This window comes from Mercenaria mercenaria, chromosome 11 (assembly GCF_021730395.1).
Source record: "Mercenaria mercenaria strain notata chromosome 11, MADL_Memer_1, whole genome shotgun sequence".
Taxonomy (NCBI): domain Eukaryota; kingdom Metazoa; phylum Mollusca; class Bivalvia; order Venerida; family Veneridae; genus Mercenaria; species Mercenaria mercenaria.
This window is the reverse complement of record NC_069371.1, coordinates 32,306,611-32,330,077: the sequence shown is the minus strand read 5'-3', so window position 1 is coordinate 32,330,077 and position 23,467 is coordinate 32,306,611. Positions and strand designations below refer to the sequence as shown.

The window sequence follows — 23,467 nt, the reverse complement described above, 5'->3', positions numbered from 1 at the left end:
ATTGATAAACACTTGTTTTGTCTTTAGATTATTCCACTGGTGACTTATTTAGGTGTATATCTATGGGTATTTAACGTGCTAGTACTTTTATCGTTTACTAGTACATGTACTCAATGCTCCGACGACAACAATGTTTCATCTGCTTTGCATACATATATTGTATACTTCAATTATATATCACAAGTTACGGTTGATGTTTTAGTTCACCCTCTATAGCGGCACTGTATTTATTTTACTTTCTGATTCTGTTCACCGTCCTTAGTGACACATAAATATACATTTATTGATGTTATGTACCGAGAAACATAATAATTTTTAAGCTACTGGTAATAAAGAATATGCTCTGTTCTGTATAACTATGAGATACTTAAAATAGGCACTGACCTCCAGATCGCACGACAACAAAAAAGAGAAACTTTTTAGATATCAGAAAAGTTTTAAATTATGGAAACACATATTAAGTTGTTTTTACTAATTTTTCCATTCAAAGTTGAAAAGCGTTTGTAACGGGATGCCTTAATTTTAAAGCTTTATATTTAACGACTTTTAGATACGTATCCTGCGTTGTATATTGGTCAAGACCGCGAAAATGTTTATTGCCGCGGCGACCCGGGTTCGATTCCCGACTTTAGTATGTGTTTTTTTGTTGTTGTTTTCTTTCCATTTTTAGCCAAAATCTGGAGGTCAGTTCCTTTAGATTTGACATAATTATGCCAATTATTCATTTATTTCTTTGCAGTAGGATTCCGTTATTTTGCATTATATAATTAAAAGATTTAAGAAACGTTTTTGTTGCAAAGTATTAAATCTAAAATTGAAGTTGCTGGCAAAAAAAGCATAATTTGTTTAATTAAAGAATAAGACATTATTATTACTATTCTATGGAGTTTTATTTTATTGCTGCACTTAAATGTCTCCTTTCTTTCAACGAAACATGTTTATTGCGTGCAGTGTCATAAAGATGCAAAATACCCGCTATCAGCCCCATTAATACAATTTATTACCCCCCAGTATGGTTTCTAAATTATTTGCCATAAAAGGTAGTAAAAGTAACAAGCAAGTGATAACTAATTAAGTAACAGTGTGTACGCAAAAACTGTCTTTGATTTATTGTACCTGTTTTAAATATCTAAATATTTCAACAGTTTTGACAAAATAATAAATTTAAAATGAAAAATTATTAATTTGTCAGTTTCCAAAATTAATCTTTGCTTACAATTTCAGACATTCATTCTTTTCTGAAATAAACCTGCTCACAGATTGCTGTTTTAAAGGTGGATAATTTACACACCATCTTATAATTCATCACATATCGGAAAGCAAGAATAGTTGATCTAAAATAAATAATTTAAATAAATACCTACTACTAAAGAAAATTGTCTAAAACATAAACTGACTTGGGCATAGACATTTATCTTGGGATCACAAAGTCACTGTAAGTAAGTATAAAGTAAACACAACTTTTGAACAATTTATCTATATATTCCATAGAATCAGACTCATTAGCAAGTTTTAAAAGAACACTTTCAGATATATTACAAACCACCCACAAGTAAGTGGTATTTGGGACAGCATGTGGATAGAAAACTAAGTGCATCATTCCATATTAGAAATGAATAAGTTTAAAAAAAGATGATTCAATGTATATGTGATATATTAAGCACCAGAAAAACAAATTACATCTTTACCAGCAGAAGTTAGATTGAAAACATTCGCCCAAATTAATATTACCTTCAAACAGCATTATGATATTATTCTCGTAACGCGTGCATGCAAATAATACAGCTTTCTTTGTTCACATATTAAGGATGTACGAGTGCTGTTTTTTTTTTCTTCAGGATATCCGCCATTTTGAAATATTTCTTCCTAAAAATATTTAGGCCAAAAATAACTGCTAAATCATCAAAATATGGCTAATAATGTACCATTTGGCCAAACAGATTCTAATTGTTGATCTCAAATCGGGAAATCGTAGACAAAAAAATTATTATATAAATGTTGTTAAGTAAAATAAAATTAAATCAGTCAATAAACTAGATGTGTGTCCATAGGACACAGGTGCCCCCACTCCTGCCATTGTAACATGGTTTAATGACTCAGGTTAAACAATTTTTAAGATGTTTGCAACACAAACTTTTAAGAACCTTATGTGTAACTCTGGCCTAGCTGAGTAAAATCCTAAAGAGAACACTTCATAGGCTATAAAACAATCCACTAATGTTTTATGATTCTAGGTCAAGTACATTTTAACATACATGTTTCACAAACTTTTTTTTGAGTAAGTCTGGACAAGAAGTCTGGTCTTGTGTAGTGAAAAATTCTTTTGGAGCTACGCGCGACACAACATTAAAATGACCAATTTTTAACTAAGTCAGGGGCCATAACTCCTACACGACTGAATGAATCTGGACGCGAAACCCAGGTGCACAACTGCACATGCTGACCAACATTCCTGTAAACGTTGGTGACTCTAGGTCAAATACTTTTGGAGCTACGCGCGACACAACATTAAAATGACCAATTTTTTGCTAAGTCAGGGGCCATAACTCCTACACGACTAAATGAATCCGGACGCGAAACCCCAGGGGCACAACTACACATGCTGACCAACATTCCTGTAAAGTTAGTTTTGTGACTTTACGTCAAATACGTTTAGAGCTAGGCGCGACACAACACTAAAATGACCAATTTATACAAAGTCAGGGGCCATAACTCATACACGACTGAATGAATCCGGACACGAAACCCCAGGTGCACAACTACACATGCTGATCAACATTCCTGTAAAGTTGTGTGACTCTACGTCAAATACTTTTGGAGCTAGGTGCGACACAACGTTCTTGGAAGGACGGACGGACGGACGGACGGACAAGAGCAAATCTATATGCCCCCACCACTCGTGGGGGGCACAAAAATCGTTTGAAGCAGCCAAGCAAATTGATTAACAGACACGGACTGATTGAGTTGTATGGATATCCTACACCGCTCATGTCCCTAGCGTCGGCTCTAGAGAAACTCTGTTATAAGATCAAATTGAATTGGTAACATAATATAAAAAGCTACGGATGATTTTGACGGCCACCGCACGGCAACATTAAACAGTTTTTAGGTTTATCTACATGTCATTTTAAAACCGAACATTGATTCAACTTGAAAGGTTTAAAGAAATTCATTTTATATTATTTCGTTTTATTTTATGAGCATTCACATGCTTTATTGCTAAAACCACAATATTCTCCTATAGTTGACAATTGACGGTCCTTATTGGTTACTGATAATGTCACGCAATCCAGAAAATCAGCAATTTTGTAAACGTCAGTCTTCTCCGTATCTATGTCTGCACGCGCTAGAGAATTACTTGATAACAACCAAAATCTCTCGAATTACAACAAAATTAAAACTTTTGTTTAGCTATGATCCAAGTATTAGTTTCGATTGCACGAGCACATGCTCATGAGGAAAAAACAATAACTGGTACTTAAAAATCTTACTGCTAAAGTAAACGTTGCTTATCATATATGGGAAGGGTTGCTTATCATATATGGGAAGGGTACTAAATATATTTTTAAAAAGTTCAATAATTACATCAGTTTCCATTCCCAAGAAACAATTCGTCTGCAATAACTGCGTATGTACAAGATTATAGCTGGTGCAAGAGGTGCACATCCCATTACCTCTCATAACAGAATGAACGAGCTTGTGCGGGACTCTATTGTACTGATACGTAATTTAAGAATAGGCTCTGTTATCACAAAAACTTTGCTTGCACGAACAGTCACAATAGAATGGAATCATGAAAAATGCCAACTTCTCATGTCGTGTGCCAACGTTTTGGAAATCTTACGCTTCTTGTGATCAAACACGTGTAATACAGTCATGAATATTACGTATACTTGAATAAAATGCTACTTTTTGGGGAAAGGATTGGCAACAATCATCGGGAACAGGGTTGTGCCCCGGGAATGGAGTTGCTCGTTTACGTTATATAGTCGAATAGTCCGTTTTCAACACCAATAGCTTTTACAGTGTCATTTTCCTTTTCTTTATTTGTATTCATCTATTTATTTTGTCAAGAAAACTCGTTTGTAGTAAGTTCCCTTAGCAGTTTACGGCCAACTCTAGGCTGGAAGTACACATAAAAGTTATCCATTGAACGACGAAAGACAAACGTTCCTTATGTCATTTCTGCATCAAGATACAATCAACGTAGACACTTAGTTTGCTGTTGTATTAAGGTTAAAAAGCACATGTAACAGTTGCCTCGAGGAATTGACTCCTAATGGTCTAAACCGACAAAAACACAGGAAACATGTTGGTTTTTCTGGTTTAGCGCTGTTTTTCAACTGTATCTCAGTTATTTTTGGGTGGGCATTTAACCAAGCCAGAGATTCGGCACCCGTAGTAACATGTTTTCCTTAAGTGTTAACTTCTCCTTATGAATTACAGGTGAAGCGCAAATGATTTCAGGCACAATGTCTTTTATCATAGCAAAGACCATACGCCTCGCCCGAGAATCGAACTCGCGATACGCAGATCTGTGTTCTCCCTATCATTGTTGTTACATATACGCGCCATCTGTGTAGAAACAGTTCAGCAGAAAGACATCTTGATTCTTGCATCAACAATACTCCGACAGAAAAGTGCCCAGAAATACAGAGAAATTTCACCGTATAAATGTAGTCAACGAAATTTGGACAATATTAGTCCAGAATTGCAAACATTGCCCGCTCCTTTGTTTGTCTGCTTATTGTTTTATTAGTACGCAAATGGTATACAAAATAAAAGCATTTCAGTTAAAACTTTAGAAATTATGCATGTTTTTCTCATTACTATATTAGCATTATGATCACTGTAACATTTCCGAGGTCCTCTGTACCATTTGTGACAATGATAAAATACGGGTATTTCGTTATCTCCAATCATACAATTACTGAGCAAACATATAACTTCACCTACCTGAATTTCGTAATTTTAGCGCAAAACTAGCGCAACCTATTTTAAGCGTATTACCAGCGGGAATTGGTTGCGCGTTTAACACCTGTGCAAAGTATATCAATATTGGGTATCCCTGACTCCTGGATGTTATATTTTCTAATCCGTTTGGATCTTGGTAAATTTTGTCCGTATAATATAAATTTGACGTGGGTGTGTTGCACATTTCTTTATTTCATATTTTCGGGGCACCTTTTCGTATATAGCTCCACTGGCACCAGAACAGAAAGAAAATGCCTCTGTACATGTTATACCTTACCCTAGGTATTCTATAAGAACCATGGTCATGAACGGGAAAATATACTAACCCGTTTCAATCGCGCATTTCATACCTAAAACACGCAGTTCGGTGAATGTGTACTATGGATATCAAATAAGTGATAATTTATCTTCCATTGTGTACCGGTCACATTTCTTCAATACATCTTATCTTAGAAAAACAACGCGTAGTTTATAGTTATTTCAACGTTACACAAAAAAACTTGCTTGAACTTCCCTGGTGAAGTTCCGTTCTAGATTACAAAACCATTCTGATTGGCTAATGTGAAAATGTATGTCAATCGTCATTTTACTATATGTGTTCGCTAAAATGTGAAAATGCAGCATAAATGTGCAAAATGAATAAAATAAACAGAACAGATGCAGACCAATGTACGATTTTAAATTAAAGATCATATACAAGATGAATTTCATTCATCATTTCGAGTTTTATTGTAAAAATGTGATTTTTTTTAAAATTCTGTTTTTGTTTGTTTACATTTCGCAAACATGTGCACACTTTCGTGACCACTAGACCGGATGTTCATTAGGGAAGGTCAAGCAAGTTTTTTCTGTAACATTGACGAAAGCATAAAATATGTTGATAATCTCAGCAATATGGAATATTGAGACAATGTGACTGGTGCACGATGGAAGATAAATTATCGCTTGTTCAATATACTAGGTACCCATTCACCGAACTGTGCGTTTAAGTTGAGAAATTTACGATTTACGATTCTCTGTATATAGCTCCCTTGCTAAAACTGGAACTATAAACGGAACACCTGTAGCTTTGTTCCGTATATAGCTCCTCGGTGTTTTATGCAACATGGACCGCGTGGCTTATTGTCGCGTTTTTAAAGACCAGATGGTGTCAAAATATTTCACACATGATGCCTTAATTCTAATGCAAGGGTCATAAGTAGTGCTAAACCACTATTTGCCAGTCAACATTTCTGGACAGTTTTGGGACCTTTGGGCAACTACCTTATTTCGTCAAGTCCGAGACGTTTTTGACATCAGTAAAGATTCAGTTTTAATGGGAATAAATTTAGCTAACAATGTTTCTGCCCATTTACTCTCTGGTATTGATCCACGATAAGGATTTCCGCAGCTGTAATGAACAACGACAAGGTAGATAAATGTCATCAGCAAAAGGTCGTATATTTGAACATATGTCCAAGACACTATCGTTGATACAGACAATAATGAGAAGCATTATGGTACCTATGCATGTATATATAGTAAGGGTGAGGAAGACTCGCTGCTAATGATCAGATAAGTAGTCTTTCCAAGAGATTCCTGTTACAGAAAGATTGTTTATAGGACCTAAGTGTCTGCTCCGCCGAAAAGCTTCAGGAATGTCACAAAATGCTGCTGCTCGAATTTCTTTCCTTTCGCCAAGAGCTTTTAAAAAAAATTAAGGATAAATTAAAGACACTTGATTAACTATCATAACTGATATTATCTTGGTCCTACCGCTAAACCTTACTTTAGTGATTTAAGTTCTGACGTCCAAAGGCGTTACATTTATGTTGTAAAAATTGTGAGTTTCAGTATTGTATGTTGTCTCTGGTATCTATTTATTTATTTATCAGTTTCGTTTTTGTTTGGAAGAAAGTATCAATGGCAGTTGCTTTCTTTCTGTTTGATGTGATTGTTTTTCATTGTCAAAATAAAAGGCATGTTGTATTCTAATGTATTTGGTTTTATACATTGTTTGAATGTTTTCGAGAAACCAGATGATGTAAGATGGTGTGATTGTTGCGTGCATTTTGGATACGTTGCGGGGTGATATTTCTTAACTGCTTTTAAATTTCGCAGGGATTTATATTTTCAGTTGTTTTAAGCCATTTCTTATTTCAGTTTACGCGTAGTCTTACGTCATTGTGCATCTAATGAGGGAAGGAATTGCGAAAGGCCTAAATCTGTTCTAAACAAGACTTTGAACCTATGTCATCATAACAGTTACAAGTTTTATGAAATCTTTGTCCTCACCTGTCGTATTAACATCATTTGTCATGTTCATTAGATGTTGGCACTCTAAATGCTTGTAAAACAAAAACCGTAGTTGTTCTACCTCTGTGATGTGTGCAACATCCTGAAATAAAACGAATATTATATTGGTTATGTTATTTTAAGACGTCCCGAGATAAAGATATGCAATACTCTGCTTCAAAACTGCAAATCCACAAATACACCACTTCACTTTTCGTAGAAACATAAATTAAATAGCAGTGTATGGCTTCCTTCTAGAAAAAAAAAGACTAAACAAAACCGGTATTAATTATTCACCAACACACGAATTTGTTCTGAATTCAAGAAACGTTACAAAGGTTTTCAAGGAAGCTTTACATGTGGTTTAGAGAAGCGTTACCATTACCTTCAATGGAGTATTTCAATGCATTTGGAGGCATTCTAGGGAAACGTTGCAAGGAACTTCAGGGAATCGTTGCAAACTTTTTCAGAGAAGCGTAGCAATGATTTTCAGGGGAGGTGGGGTTTTACGTTTCCTTTTATAATGTCGAAGATCAAAAAAAGTAAAAATAATTCAAACACGGAAGAAACAAATAAAGCTCGTTTTATTTTATGCATCCCTGCAAAATTCCTTTTTCTCTTTGTAATTTAAATTGTTGCACATTCTTTTGACTTGAAACATTATTTTGTAAAGTGATGTAAAAATTGACATAAACAGGACACAAAATCACAATAAAGCGGATTTCTTACGAGAATCCATTAAAAAGATGCAATAAAGACATTGAGTAATTGATTAAGTCACGCTAACGAACATACTAAATGGTGAAAACATGTTTTGGACCATTAAGTGTGAACATTGTACTCAAGGAATCAATTTAAAGTTTTAGTATCATGACATTCCGCATTAACTACTTGTGCCAAGTTAGTTTGAAAAGCGTTGCTTTTTTTATAACCTCTGTTGAACAGAATCATCAGAATCTGCTTTTGTTCACTTGGTCGTTAAGTTTTATACATTTCAGGCCGTTACAGGTCTCCCCGTACTTTGACACAGTGCTTTTTATCGGTGGTTTCGGATTATAGAAGACAAGAATGAATATCCAACATGTAAAATTACGTTCCGAAAAAAACCAGCGTCCGCTAAGCACAACCAATATCAGGGGCCGTGCACTAACTAGCAGAAATGCACAAACACACAAGCACAGACACAGACAAAACAAACGCAAGAGGACAAAAAGAAAAAGCAAAGGAACACAGTGGGTCATCACATTGGAACGATCAGCGACAAAACAAACACTGGAAAGTTTAAGTTTAAATTTAGCACCTAGCCTCACTCTCACCGTCATCATGTTCCAATGTAACATATAGTGTAAATAAAAGTTATCCTCGCCAGGCGAATCCCTAACGCACGTACTGGTAACTGAATGCATGTTAAACATAAAAATGCTGTTGTAAATTTATATAAAAACCAAAACCGTATGTACTCAGTGCCTTTGCAGAAGGCGGAGTATAATTAGAAACACCCTTTTAGGGCCCAACGAAACAGGCCTCGGGACAGAAATCAAAATATCTGAGTCCCGGTGGGATTTAAAAAAAACAACACCTAGCTAAATAGCTTTATCATGCTTTTGCAGGAGTGATACATGCTGTTAATAAGTTAGAAATATTGGTAGTGAATAAGAGATGACACGATCTTTATATGGTTAGTGTAGTTTAATAATCCAATACATTGCAGAAAGTTTAAATTGCTAATCATCTATACGAGTTAATTAAAATGAACATTGTTTTAGTTTCCGTTCTACCTTCCGGAACAGGCTGTCCTGTACTTTTGCAGAGTGTTGTTGCTTTTTGTCCTTTTGGATTTGAGAGTTCAATCAAATTAGCTTAAATATAGGATGAAAGGGCTGGTACACATTTTAATCATTTTTAAGTACACACTTAATCCATCCAAATATGCCATCAGTTTTCTAGAATCTTCGAGTATATTTAATTATTTTTCGCACCAGCAGTTGTCACGGAGCTTGGCGGAACTTGAAAAGTGTTGTCCTGTAGTTAATTATCATATCTGGTCCCTCGGCATTATCGAGTCAATTTAATTTTACTTTCTAATAAAAATTCGATCAAACTGGTTCTAAAGGACGTAAGGGGTTCTGCACATTCCGTTCCTTCTACTTACAATAAAGTCATTCTTTTAATTTGCTCAGCTGTATTTTATGCTTTCAAAGAAATTAAAATTTTTGTACATCAGCACAAGAAAATAAAATAGGAATAGGTTGTTGTTTTTTGCACGAATACGTTTATTTTGATTAGATGCCAGGAAAATTCAGCCATCCAGAGGCTTAAAATAATTTGTTTTCCCCACGTATCTTTCTACATTGTGTTATCTTCCTATAGTGTATTTTATAGGCTTTTATATCGTGCGTAAGTTACTCCCTCAAATTCATTAAAGTAGTTCAGAAATTGCACTTTCTCGCCCAGGGAGTAATAGTTTAACGTCGTTTATCCGGTTACACTAAAACATGCCACGAATACATAGCAATTCTTTTATAAATAAAGGAAACAATACTTTTCTACTTCTCTATAATATAAAATAATAACTGATCTCTTTTCACGTGAAATAATATTACCAATGATGACTTACAATCAGCTTTAAAGCAGGGAATCCTTTTAATCACGATCAAATACCTTAAATACATTAAGATATAACTTATTTAATTTCTAAACAGAGGAAACCACAGAAAACATTTTACATTTATTTATATTGTGTATCTAGTCTATGACGTTTACATGAAATATTCATGGCGCATTATTTTGTGTATCTAGTCTATGACGTTTACATGAAATGTTCATGGCGCATTATATTGTGTATCTAGTCTATGACGTTTACATGAAATGTTGTTAATGGCGCGTTATATTGTGAACACTTCACACAAATCGACGATTCAAGACAACGAGACATATTACAATGTAGAAGTGTGTGTTTCAATTGTTAATAAGTATTTTATTGATTTCTGGCCCATCTTTTTAATGTATATGATTATATAAATATAATTGTAATAATTTTACTTGACCCACCAAATTTGAGTATCTATTTTATTTTCGGTAAAGAAAAACATACGTTTTAGCCAGCGTGAAATTATTACTTCATTCAAAAGGAAATGTTTGAAATGGATCACTAATAAATCAAATGTTAAATACCACTCTTTTACTTCATTTAAGAAAACTGTCCAAATTATGATAAATATTTCGAAATCTCACTGGGTCTGATATTATAAGCAAGTCTCTTTTCTTTTTATGTAGATGTTTTGGAATCTACGGAGGCAAGATGATTACCATTAAATCTATGTGAGCATCACTCAATCTTATTGTAAATTAATGTGCATTTATGACAGTCACTTAAAGTTCACACGGAATACCTAATGGCCATTGATGAAGTTTAGATAGCTGCTCTTCACACATAAATATTCCTCTAGGTAATTATACCCATTTGTCAAGTCATTATTCCTTGAACATCATAATGCAACGTTGTATCTCCTAAACAACAGTAAACAACTATAAAACAGACAAACATTATCATCTAATGTATTAAATTAGTTTTAAACGCATAAATAAACAACAATTGAATCTGGTATAATTATTAAGCTTTTCAGAGATGCATTATAGCGGAGATATTTTGTTCCATCTTTATGAAGATGCTCAGAACACCATGCAGAGGTGAATAAAAAGTATAGAGTATTGCGAATACGTTGTGTTTTTTTCATCCCCTTCAAACAACTTTATTCTTATACTTCTTACGAAGACGCTGTGTCGATTGTTCGAATGAAGATCACTTTATCCATACATAAGAATGTGACTGTATGTGTTTTTATTAAAGCACGATGTTTTCGCGTAAATTTGATAACTATCCATGAATCAATCGTCTTGCTGAGCATCTCTAGTTCAATTAAATACCGAACAAGTATATACTTAAAACATTATTGAATATATCTTACCTTTCCATATGAGATATAGTCTATATATGTAATTTAACAGCAGTTATTTTGTCGAAAGAAAAAAACATCATTTGAATGCACTTACCTTATACCTTTAATTACGTAAGCGCTAGTGCTAAAAATGATCAAGTTAAGATAACAATACAAATATGGTATATTACAGCTACTTTACTGACTTGTACAAAATATCTGTCTGTAACTAATTAATGCCATATAGCCGAATAATAAAACATTGGCGTTGACTTAGTCTGATCAATGGCCCAAGGGAGGGAATGAAATACCCTCACTCCCCCTAGCAATGGCTTAAGTGAAAAACTGTTGATATACAGAAACATTCAATTGACTCTTTGAATTAAATCTCTGGTCCCAAAGGAACAGAAAAAAACCACTGCACATAGGGATAATTTTATGGCAACCGGACGGCACTGAAAAATTACTCTTTTGATATTTAATAAAATTTATTCGAATACCCTTTAGATAAGCATAGAACACAACCAAGCAAATGTACAGAAGACTTGATTTGTTAAGAGGTAATGAAATGGAATAAGATGCCTCCTAAACACTGACTTTTAAAAGTGGGACTTTGTTAGTTCAATCCATTAAATGGACAATGCGATCCAAAAGACCAGAACATATAATAACAATGAGTGAATGCACAGGAGGGCATTTTATGGCCGCAACGTTAAAGACTGATGTTGTTAATAAAATTAGTGAAATGATAAAATGCATATAGAGGATATTACATGAGTGTCTTTTCATATTGAATTTATTAAACGTGTTGAATAAAATAATAAATAATAATTTTATCAATTTTATTCAACGAGTTTAATAAATTCAATGTGGAAAGTCACAAATGTAATATTCTTTTTATCACATGTTAGCCTTTCTTGTCGAAACATCAAAAGTTCCACTTTCTTTTACTATATAAACAAGACAATTTGACCGGCGTCGCCTTTACTATAAATGACGTCGACGTCAAAGCTTTATTACACTAGTGTATTATCATTTTTATTCAATGGCTTTATTACACTCCTGCGACGTCAAACATGTGATAAAATAAGATATATAATAAGTAAAATAAATTATAAAGTCTATAAGAGGACCCGTTGCAGGCATAGCACGCAACCAAACAAAATAATACCACACTCAGTTTGATTCAATCTGTACGTGAGAGGTAGCGAAATGTTGAACACCTCTTAGCACCAACTTGCACAAAACTCTTGAGATCGCAAAGAACCAGAAAATATAACAACAATTTTAGGAGACTTTTAATGATCAACACATGACTCTTAATGACTATTGTGAGTTGTAATTGATTATGTACGAAAATCGGTTTGATCGAGTCTGCCTATTTGGGGTAATGGTATGGGCAACACATCCCACTCCTCTTGACACTGGTTTAAGCACAACACTACTATACATAAATATGTTACACAGAAACATGAAATGCACTCCATGATTCCAACGAACTCATTTTCATGGATGCGTCGATCATTAAGAATAATGTTCTCATCATTTTCATCTTTAAAGCTGAAAACAATGAATTCATCAATACATAATCGTATATTTTCCCTCTACTCTCTTGCTTATGAACAGCGTACAGGAAACATAACGTATAAATATGCATACAAATTGAACGTTTTGCAATTTACCATAAGTGTTCTTTCAAGCGCTTTTCGCATTACCATTTTCTAAGATTCCAAAACCACCTACATTTAAAAGTCAGATTTCAGATTTAAGCGTAAAACGCATATCCATAGAAAATAACCAGTCTTCGCTTCATCGGGTATGAAATCAAGATACGCTTTGAAATAGACATTTTTATTTGTGATTAATTCATTAGCAACAATTAATTTTAGATATAATTCTGATAATAACAAAACTTTCCCGCTTTTTTAAGTTGGAATATGGATTTAATTTGAAAATAGCTTCTGCTTGTGAAAGTAAATGTTGAAATATCAAATTCATCTGTAAAAATTGTTGAAAACATAGCATTTAACCATGCAAAACAATAGCAGATTCGGTTTGATTGACTCTGTTACTGAAATGTAATGAAAAGGGGAAATACCCCTCAGGTATTGGTTTAACCAAAATGTGTTGTAACAAAACATTGAATGGTTTTCATGATAACAAAGAGCAAGACATTAAGTACAACACTGGGCGAAAGTACGACATCACTTTTAACGCCGCCATATAGCAAGAAAGGTGTTGCAATAAAACAAAACAGTATTAAGGATGACTTGTAAACAAGAACATTTTACGGGGCATGTAGAGGAACTCTGTTGCTGCGGATATCATATTTATATTGAGATTGTCAAACTGCAGAGATATTATATTTCATTCTTCGTTTTTAACGGCATAATTTACCCAATTTTCATATTTTAAAATATGAAGAATTTTCTAAATATAAAACTAACATCTTTATGTGTATCAACAGTATAATGTATTAGGTTCAAAACAATACACACTTTTTAACCATCATCTGTTACTGTAAAGGCCAGGGTCACCATCATGTCCCAAAGAGTTTTTGCAGATATTAATACACACCTTTATTTTCATCACAACATTTCACAAAACCTAAATATATCGTTTTTATAGGTGGTGCCATATGATTCCGGTACACATTTTAATTAACATTGTTCTTGGATATGGTAAACATGTTTTAAATATCCATAACAGGGGCGAACAAAACACCGACACTACCAGAAGAATATATTGATAATTTTTTTTTCTCTTTATTAAAAACACTATTGGCATTTCGTTTAAAAAATCGTTAATAATGACAGAATTTCAGAAAAAAAAAAAACATTTTAAAAGAATTATTGAGTAAGATATAATTATGTATATGCTTTGTACGAAATTCAATGGAAACATACCAACATCGTTGATTTGATTACTGAAAATAAACAATCGCACAAGTTAGTTACGCGCAATTCAATATAATCGAGAAAGATGTGTTTTCTATTCGGAAAAGTAAGCAGGGACAGTAAGCGGGTAAGCACATAGAAGGCTTTATATGGAGAGATGGCAGTTTGTTGGGGTTGTTAGCTAATGTAGCAAAACATACTAGGGATTAACTACAACTTTTATACTACAAAAAGAGATTTTCGTTGAAAAACAAGTCGTAGATACTAGCTGTGCATTCGCGCAAATATTCGGCCCAGGATTAACATTTGAATTTTTTTTAAATCATGTATTATTTTACAGCACATGGTCAGCCTGGTTTATACGTGACTTTTCTGTCGTAATACGATTCCTAGATCTAGTGACAAAAAAAGTAGTTTTTATACAAGATTCTAACACAAACCGATTCATTTTCCTCTTAAACAAAGAAGGCTAAAAATTGTTTGTTATTATAAAACAACACATTTTTCTGACCTCACAATTATTACGCAATAACGTTAAATGGCATACCGACGCACTGGAAAAGAAACCAACAAAAAACGGGCATATATGTGATGGATGTAGTCAAGGATGTACTTCAAAATCCTTGGTAACGTGTTAGAATCGAAATAATATATCCCATTTTGTGGGTTGCTCTTGAATAAAACCAGTGTTTGTCGTTCAGATGCGTATTTTTATATCACTCGGGTGCGTCCTCGTGATATAATTCCTTCGCATCTGATCTCCATACAATGATTTTATTCAGCGACAATTTACAAAATGAGATATATAATTTCTTAAATAATCATTTTGAGCATGAGGGTACTAGTCTGCCAGTCTCACATATTTTTGTCTGACAAGTAATTATTAACTATTCAAGTCGTTAGCTGCTGCGAAAAAAATAAGAATCTCAGCAAAATGCGTATGCGTCTGCTTTCGCACACTAAGGGTATTTACTAATTTTCTAGCGCATCTGTTTGAACACAGCTCAACATTCCGTCCGTTTCTGGTGGAAGATTGTAAATGATATTTGGCATGACATAATTAAGATATAACTAAGTGTCTTATACTGTAATTTTATGTACAGTTTATACTGGAATCAGTACATAGATCAACTTGGTAGTCTGAAACAAAGCCTCCCTGTATTCCATGCTGCTTGTCTGGTGCTAGTGTTTTGACAAGTAAGTAGTTAGGCGTTAAGAAAAGTGTTACGAAACAGAATAATTTGCTTCTAGCAAGTTGTTAAAGGAGAAGACACCGCTATACATCCGTCAGAAGTCACACTTAATCAACCAGTGCCAGAGAGGGGTGAGGGGAGCGGGGGTGCATATACCAGTATGTAATATTCAAAGGCTCGATAGAATAGAACCTGTATGGTGGCATAAAACTGCCACCACTTAATTATCAGGTTTCATGAAAATTTTCACGAAAAGTAAAAAAAACACGAAAACAGATAAACATTTCATGAATGCAAGATAAATATCTTAACATGAAAATTTGCTCGTTACTTCTTCAAACTGCCACAGCATAACAGTTAAAGTTTTCATGATACCAATTAACTTTTCATGAAAGTAGTTAACTAAGAATAGAAACGGAACATATTCGGAACGATTCTTCTGTCTTGGGGTAACGTGGTTCAGGGCTCCTCCCAGTTGTGTCACAAACGATGAACAGTAATGCTCGCCGAATGAGAGATTATCTATTTTTAGATATCTGGTTTCGTGAAAATTATCAGGTTTCATGAAAAATTATCCGGCAGCTGCAGTGGTTAAATATTCAAGCATCAGAACCCATATTCGTAGTAGAAAAAAGTCACTGAGATTAGTTTCAAGACACTTTACACAAAGGGATCTGCAACGTGAGTAAAACATTTTAAACTTAGTCTTAATTTAATGACTGCTGATTTTTTTTGTTTAAAAAACAAAACAAAAACATTTATTTTAGAACTGCATTTTACCAAAGTGTGTGCATTATTTTTAGTTCAGGGAAGATATCTGAATCTTGGATATATTATATATTTGTTTTTCATGAAGTGATTATGATTCTAGCTCTTACGAAGTAACATTTTTGCTTCTTATTTCGATTTTGTGGACATGAAAACTTTGTATTTTATACATTTCAGGTGGATGTTTTAGCTGTGTTGAAGAGGCATGCATAATTGACTACATTTTACCTTACGGACTTATTTATTTTGTCACAAGTGGAAATAAAGATTAGAAAATACATACACTTGTGTTGATTAGATGCTGGGTCACAAGTAACATTCCAACGTTTAAATAGCAGAAATTCATTACTTATTATAGTTAAATTATGGGTAGAATGCAGTCGTTAACAAGTTGGGTTAAGGTTGCATCATGGTTGGATATTAGTTAGATTCCCGACGTTGTATCGACGTCGGATTATGACGTCTAAAAAACTTATAAAACTATAATCCGACGTTGATCCGACGTCGGGGTCCAACGTCGGTACAACGTCAATACGACGCCTTTTGGTTGCTGGGTATGATATAATTATGCTGCACTTCTAATATCCGAGTAGTAATGAACCGGACGTCATGTGACAATTTAACATAATGATTAACGTTATAATGTTCTCTCATCTGTCCGCGCGTCGAACGTTTTTTATTGCAGAATTACGACGCTTTACCTCTTTCTTTGTTTGATTGAAACTACACTAAGTTTTACAGCCTTTTTCCACTCTTACAACTAACTTTGTCTGATACCTACCACTACTACTACTAAACTACCTACGAAATGTGAATTGAGGTAATATTTACGTGTATTTAAATGCCTGTAACGCATTGTACATTTAACCATGAAATTAATCACTACCTGTATCATTAACATTGCATTTGGAACTACACAGGACGTACTTGTCGATAAATGTTTACGTTAACATAAAGTTCATATGGTGTATCAGATCTTTGTTATTAGAACGCTATACAGCAACAAGCTGTTGATAAATATTAATTTTGCAAATTATAACATATTAAAGAGTTATTACACTATTTATAGTATGGTTTCATTATTAATATCTAACGGGAAGAACTGTTTATTCTGAGATGATTGTGTATACGATGTCATACATTTGTACATATTTATTATCTAGAAATCTGATTCCCATTTCTGATATATCATTTTTTTCGGCGTAGCTGTATGACATGGATTTTGACCTATACTCTGTAGTAATCAGGGCACGGAACAGGCGTTCGCTGAAAAGATAAACAATTTATTACTAAGTCTTAAATGACATTGAATATCAGAAGGCACATATTAAATAGATTTGTTTGTTTGTTTTGGGTTTAACGTCGTTTTTCAACAGTAGTTCAGTCATGTAACGGCGGGCAGTTAACCTAACCAGTATTCCTGGATTTTGTACCAGTACAAACCTGTTCTCCGCAAGTAACTGCCAATTTCCCCACATGAATCAGAGGTGGAGGACTAATGATTTCAGACACAATGTCGTTTTATCAAATAGTCACGGAGAGGATCGAACTCGCGACCCCGAGATCCGTAGACCAACGCTCTTACCTACTGAGCTAAGCGGGCGGGCTGCCATATTAAATAGAAGATTTTAGTAGTGTTACCTTACACTAAAATGATTTATTCTTATTTTAAAGTATTTAGTAATTTATCATCGCCAGAAATCGAAAATAAACTTCTTCCCCAGCAGCGTACCTCGTTTACGGATAAATGACAGTGATGGCTGGCTGTAACTGTAGATTAAGTGTACCCGGTTTCGCACTGTACACGGTTTCACAAACCGGCAAATTCATGTTCTTCGTGAAAATAAAGCAGAACATTTAACAATTTTTTGTTATTATTTCATGAAATTGAGTTATTCCCTACATAATTTGACACCAGGGGTCTTTACTTTTTTTACACAAATAAAAAAGAGTTCTACAGTTATTGAAATTCTCCCAACCTGCAAATGTTCAACTGAGTTCAAGTTGACTTTTAGCTTTAAGTTTTATTAAAACTGAGAACTTAATAGAGAACTGTTTGGGGTCACTAGTGATTGAAACTTAGGTTGTTTTTTTTATAGTCCAACTAATTGCAAAGAGTTGAGAAATTGTGCTACTGGATTACTTATGGGGGATTTTGACCAAACACGAATGTTTTTCACAATCAGCACAGGACGTAAAATCATTTTGACCTTCTATCACTAAAAGGATATCTACTGATCATTTAAATTTGCTGCTAAGATGAAATATTTGCAAATGAATCACGTGTTCATAGATGATTATCCATTTTTTTGTCTGTACATCCTGTTTAATTCAGATTTTTATGCGCAAAACATTATTATCTCTACGCCGTTTGTCTGTTTTAAAGACATTTCTTTTATCCTTTAAGTATGATATCTTATTGATCTTCAGCTCAGAACACCTATAATTAAACTTTTGAAGCTGGGATTTTAATTAAAATCTTGTCATCGCCGCCCACTTGAAATAATTCGTACGTACAGATGTGGCTGATAGTTTGAATATAAAGCAAGTATGTTTTTCGTTGTTCTTAAATATACAATATTAATAAAATGGGTGGTATTCTGTTTTCAGCTTTGAAATGAATTCAACAATTTTATACCATTGCACGATTACTGATTATACGTCAAGGGGACAGTTATGAATATTCATAAAACGGAAATAATACATATATTTTTTTCTCTCGGCTAAATTTTTATAAAATTTTGTTTAGTATATTGTCGTCATCAAGAAGATGTACTCGTATGTGTGAAGCAGGAAGTGGATCATATTAATTAAACGAAATTGCAAAAACGTCTGTGGCTTATCCGGTCGATGCAGACGGCACGTGATAAGATAATGAACGGTAAAAATGTAATTATGGTATATTATAGTTATGTTCACTCCAAACGGAGGCCATCATTAGCCTTTAGCCTGCTGGCGGCAAGTGATTCTGCCTTTGCGACCAGTGCAGACCAAAATCAGACTGCACTTCCGTGCAGTCTGATCATGGTCTGCACTGTTCGCCATTCAGTCAGTATCTTTTTGGTAATCATCCCTTTTAACAGACAATGGCACTGTCCAAATTGATAGACGGACCAAACCATTTTAGAAATTTAGCAGGGTAAGGGTTAAAAGAACATTTTACGAAAAATTATACAGCGCATCTAGGGAGGCCATATATAAACACAATTGCTGCATCACATCTTGAGAGTCTAAGCTAAATTCTGCAGTAACTCAGTTATTTATTTATTTATTTATTTATTTTGTTGGGTTTATTGTCGCACCGACACAATTTTAGGTCATATGGCGACTTTCCAGCTTTAATGGTGGAGGAAGACCCCAGGTGCCCCTCCGTGCATATTTCATCACGAGCGGGCACCTGGGTAGAACCACCGACCTTCCGTAAGCCAGCTGGGTAAACTCAGTTAAGACTGGTTTCAATTCTTCTTATTTTCTTGTTTATCTTAGAAACTAAGATCATACACCACTATGTTACATATTTGTTTTACAGAAAATATTTTCTTGCATCAAATATGACCCCATTTTCTTTTGATTTTGATTAAGCAGGACACATTCTTCAGAAAAAAAAATGTAGCTTTCGAATATTATAAAAGTGCTTTGGTGTGCACTGCATGCTTTGAAAGTAAATTGGTTTTATTTAGAATAAAATTGGTCAGCTATTTCGTTTGTTGATTCTTATAATAGTATGATTAACATACTTCAATAGTTTCTAGTAGTTCCGGTAACACTCATATCTTATTTGATATATAGAGCATTTTGCAAGTTTTTTGAGGATTTCACAATTCTTTTTAATACTTAATACATGTACGTTATTTTGAAATACGTAATTTATTTACTAAATAAGAAATATCATGTCATGAACAACTGAAACAAAGCATTATTTAACCCGGTAAAAAAAACACATTTTGCTATAAAGTCTATGATACATGAATTCTAACATGTGAACTACGTTATGTTGATAGTTATCGGGTAATAGTTCAAAATATATAGACAATAGACCATGCATGTTTCTTTTACATTTATTTAACTATATAACATTATACAATTATTGACTCTTGAGCCATTGGAAATGATGTGATATTCAGCGGAAGAGGGCAATATTGACCTAGGCTTTAGGTCAATATTGCCCTCTTCCGGTGAATATCACATAATATCCAATGGCTCAAGAGTCAATAGCTGTTTTATTATATGGGTTCAGGAAAAAATATTTGTTGCAACATATTTTATGTTTGAAAGTAACAATAAATAACTTCCATTCTATTTTTAGAAAGTCATGTTTAATGGGGAAAGATGATCAGCGATTTCGGCCAATGAAATTTAGGATAATATAACATATAATAAACTTTTTTAAGAGAGCATACTTTGCTACAGCAACATTTACAGTTGCTATTTCAATATCTCACAGTTTTGAAACGATTATAGATTTTGATATTGTATATGGTGCATTAATACTAAGCAGTGTATATATATAGTGATATATTATCTTTGTTTATTAAAACAACTGACAAAATCAAATGGAATATAGTAACGCTGTTTGCAAGCTAAAATTTGCAGACAGTAAATATACAGTCAAAATTGTGTTTTGTTTCCATTCATTCCTTTAACAGAACTGAATTTATCCCAACCCAAGTACTAGTGGATCACTTTTACAGAGTTTACTATAATTCTGACAAAAGTTACTTTTTTCGCATTTCTTATTGAACAAAATGCAGCTGGAATGCCATAAAATAGAATCGCAAATAGACACTTGGTCTACCAATAACTTTACGGACACCATGGACCATGGTACATGTACATGTTGGATTCTAATGAAACACGTATGAATGAATATTTGTAACGTGGTTTTAGCAAAAGTTCATATTTTAGCTGCTGCTACAAATTATCAGAAAAGATAAAAGGTAAGGGTAGATTTCCCGGAAGCACAGATCACCCCAAATACAGCCATAGAGTCGTGTATCGCAAAGTAGGCCCACAACAAAAGAAGCTGTAACGGAAATTATTTTAAACCGGTAGCTTCGAAAATTCCAACAAGTACATTATAAATATATGCAAAATACAGAACAATGGTGGGGGGGGGGGGGGGGGGGTAAGGGGTAGATAAAAAGGTCGGATGTTGAGGGGAAGGTAGAGCAAGGATGAATATTCAACAGGGAAAACCACGTTTCTTAAACGCAGTATTCCTACAATATCGCAGACACGCACGTACAAAAGACAAACAGGCATACACACAACTAATATACACAGATGAACAGAAAAGTAAGAAAAAACAACACTGTGAGGCACCGCCCTTGATAAACACGCACAGATACACACACACATAAGCAGGAAAAACAACAATCGGGCACCGCCTAAGAAAAAATATTTAAATACGTATTTTTAAAGTGTGCTGATGCACCCCGGGGTGTAAGATGACTCTCGTGCCGTAAATGACGTGTAACGAACTACATCTGTACAGTAGATTTGTGTAGTAATAATAATGTTTTACGTAAAACAGAATAAAAATCAAATACCTTGATAGTTTCTCTTTGTTCCTTATAACATATTTCTCGATTCAAAAAACGTCATTTTACGGATAAAACATAACGTTTCACTGCAGATGATAAAACAAAACCGGAACTATTATGATTTTTCCGTCTTTCTAACGTCATGACGTTCTTCCTGTTTATGGACGTAAAGTTCCCGCGCTTTGTTGATACGCCAGAAAAAGTGCTATAAGAAAATCATTTGTTTGAATTTATTTTTACTATTATTTGTTGAATATGGCATGCAAGAAAAAGATTCAATCACTAGTGGTAGGTGCAGATGGAAATATTCGGCTCTCGGGTAACTGTTTAAGCGGTAACTCGGCAGGAGCCTCGTTACCGCCGTAAACAGTTACCCTCGAGCCGGATATACCCATCTGCACCTACCACCAGTGAAAGAATCTTATAGTCTAAATTTCACATTCTAATATGGCTAACAATGCTTTAATCGTCACAACGATATTATGTTGACGTCACGTCAACGTGATATTTAGCGCCATGTACGCATCAAAAAATAGCGCTTTCAAATTTCATGAAATATTTTACTTAATAACATGCTTTAAACGAAAAATCATATTGCACAAATGTGTTGATTAATTTACACACATACTGAGTTAGTTATTCGCTTTGCTGAAAAATTCGCAATAATTTCCGCCCGAACTGAACTCTGCCGCAAGACGTATTACCATTTCCGGCCCTGGCGTGTATAAACAAAGACCTACTATTGGCGCAATGATTGCGCGAAGAAACAGTTCCATCATATTTGATATAAATTTTACAATAAAGAACATATAAGAATCGAAATAATTTATAGCAAAACGGTGCTTTATCACTATTTATATACTCGGGCGGTTATACGTTGTCCGAAATAATTTCACTCGGGCTGCGCCCTCATGAAATTATAACGCCCGACGTATAACCGCCCATCGTGTATAAATAGTGATAAAGCACTGTTTTGCTATAAATTATTTCTTAAATATATGACTGAAGTTTCTTACTGCGACCGGTTTTGATCAACCCTATCTATTTACAAGAGCAACGTGAGTAGTATTCGGTGTCTGAATATATCGTTCCTCAATCTATTTGTCCTTAGATTAAAAAATGAATGACCTTTTCATACTTTGCTAGTAACGTAGTTCTCTGTAATGTAGCCAACGAAAATAAGGTTTAGTTAGTGATATATCTAAACAACACACAGCAAGTATATGGTTCATAGATATGTACACACTAATGGTATATTTACTCTACTTTCATATTACTGTAATTATTGGTCACGTAGTCCACAATAAAATAACATATCTCTCCTGTGACAAGTTCTAAATGACAACAGTGTAATTCTTTCATCTGTTCTTCATTCCAGAGGCCCGTCATAATTAATTATGTATACTTTTATGTATACATTTACTACCTAATATATACCATGATAAATTATTATGGTAACGTAGTTCACAGTGGTTTCTGTGACAAACAGTATCGCCAAAATAGTTTTCGTTATTACATTACTTATATTCTTCATGTGAGGAAGCCATCCAGCTGGCTTATGGAAGGTCGGTGGGTTCTATGCAGGTGCCCGCTCGTGATGAAATAATGCACGGAGGGGCATCTGGGGTCTTCCCCCACCATCAAAGCTGGAAAGTCGCCATATGACCTATAATTGTGTCGGTGCGACGTAAAACCCAACAAAATAATCAAAGGCCTGAATGGCCTGAGTTGGCTAATGATTGATGTACTGACAGTATAGTCTACCAGTTTCAGTTTGTTTTTAGTTTTTTTTTTCCTAAAATTTCATAACACAGCTCGATATTTACCCAAAATATTATATCCGGATACGATTGCACTTTTCTCCAGTTTGAACAATATAT

The 23,467-nt window shown here is 34.2% G+C and overlaps 1 protein-coding gene across 1 annotated transcript in view; it reads right to left on the bottom strand.

Moving 5' to 3' along the window:
* Positions 1–23,467, bottom strand: part of LOC123531568 (parathyroid hormone 2 receptor-like) — a 227,006-nt gene that overhangs the window by 193,491 nt on the left and 10,048 nt on the right. Inside the window, exon 2 of the mRNA XM_053518018.1 lies at positions 7,249–7,351. Coding sequence (XP_053373993.1) covers positions 7,249–7,351 — 103 coding nt within the window. The remainder of the gene's footprint in view (positions 1–7,248; positions 7,352–23,467) is intronic.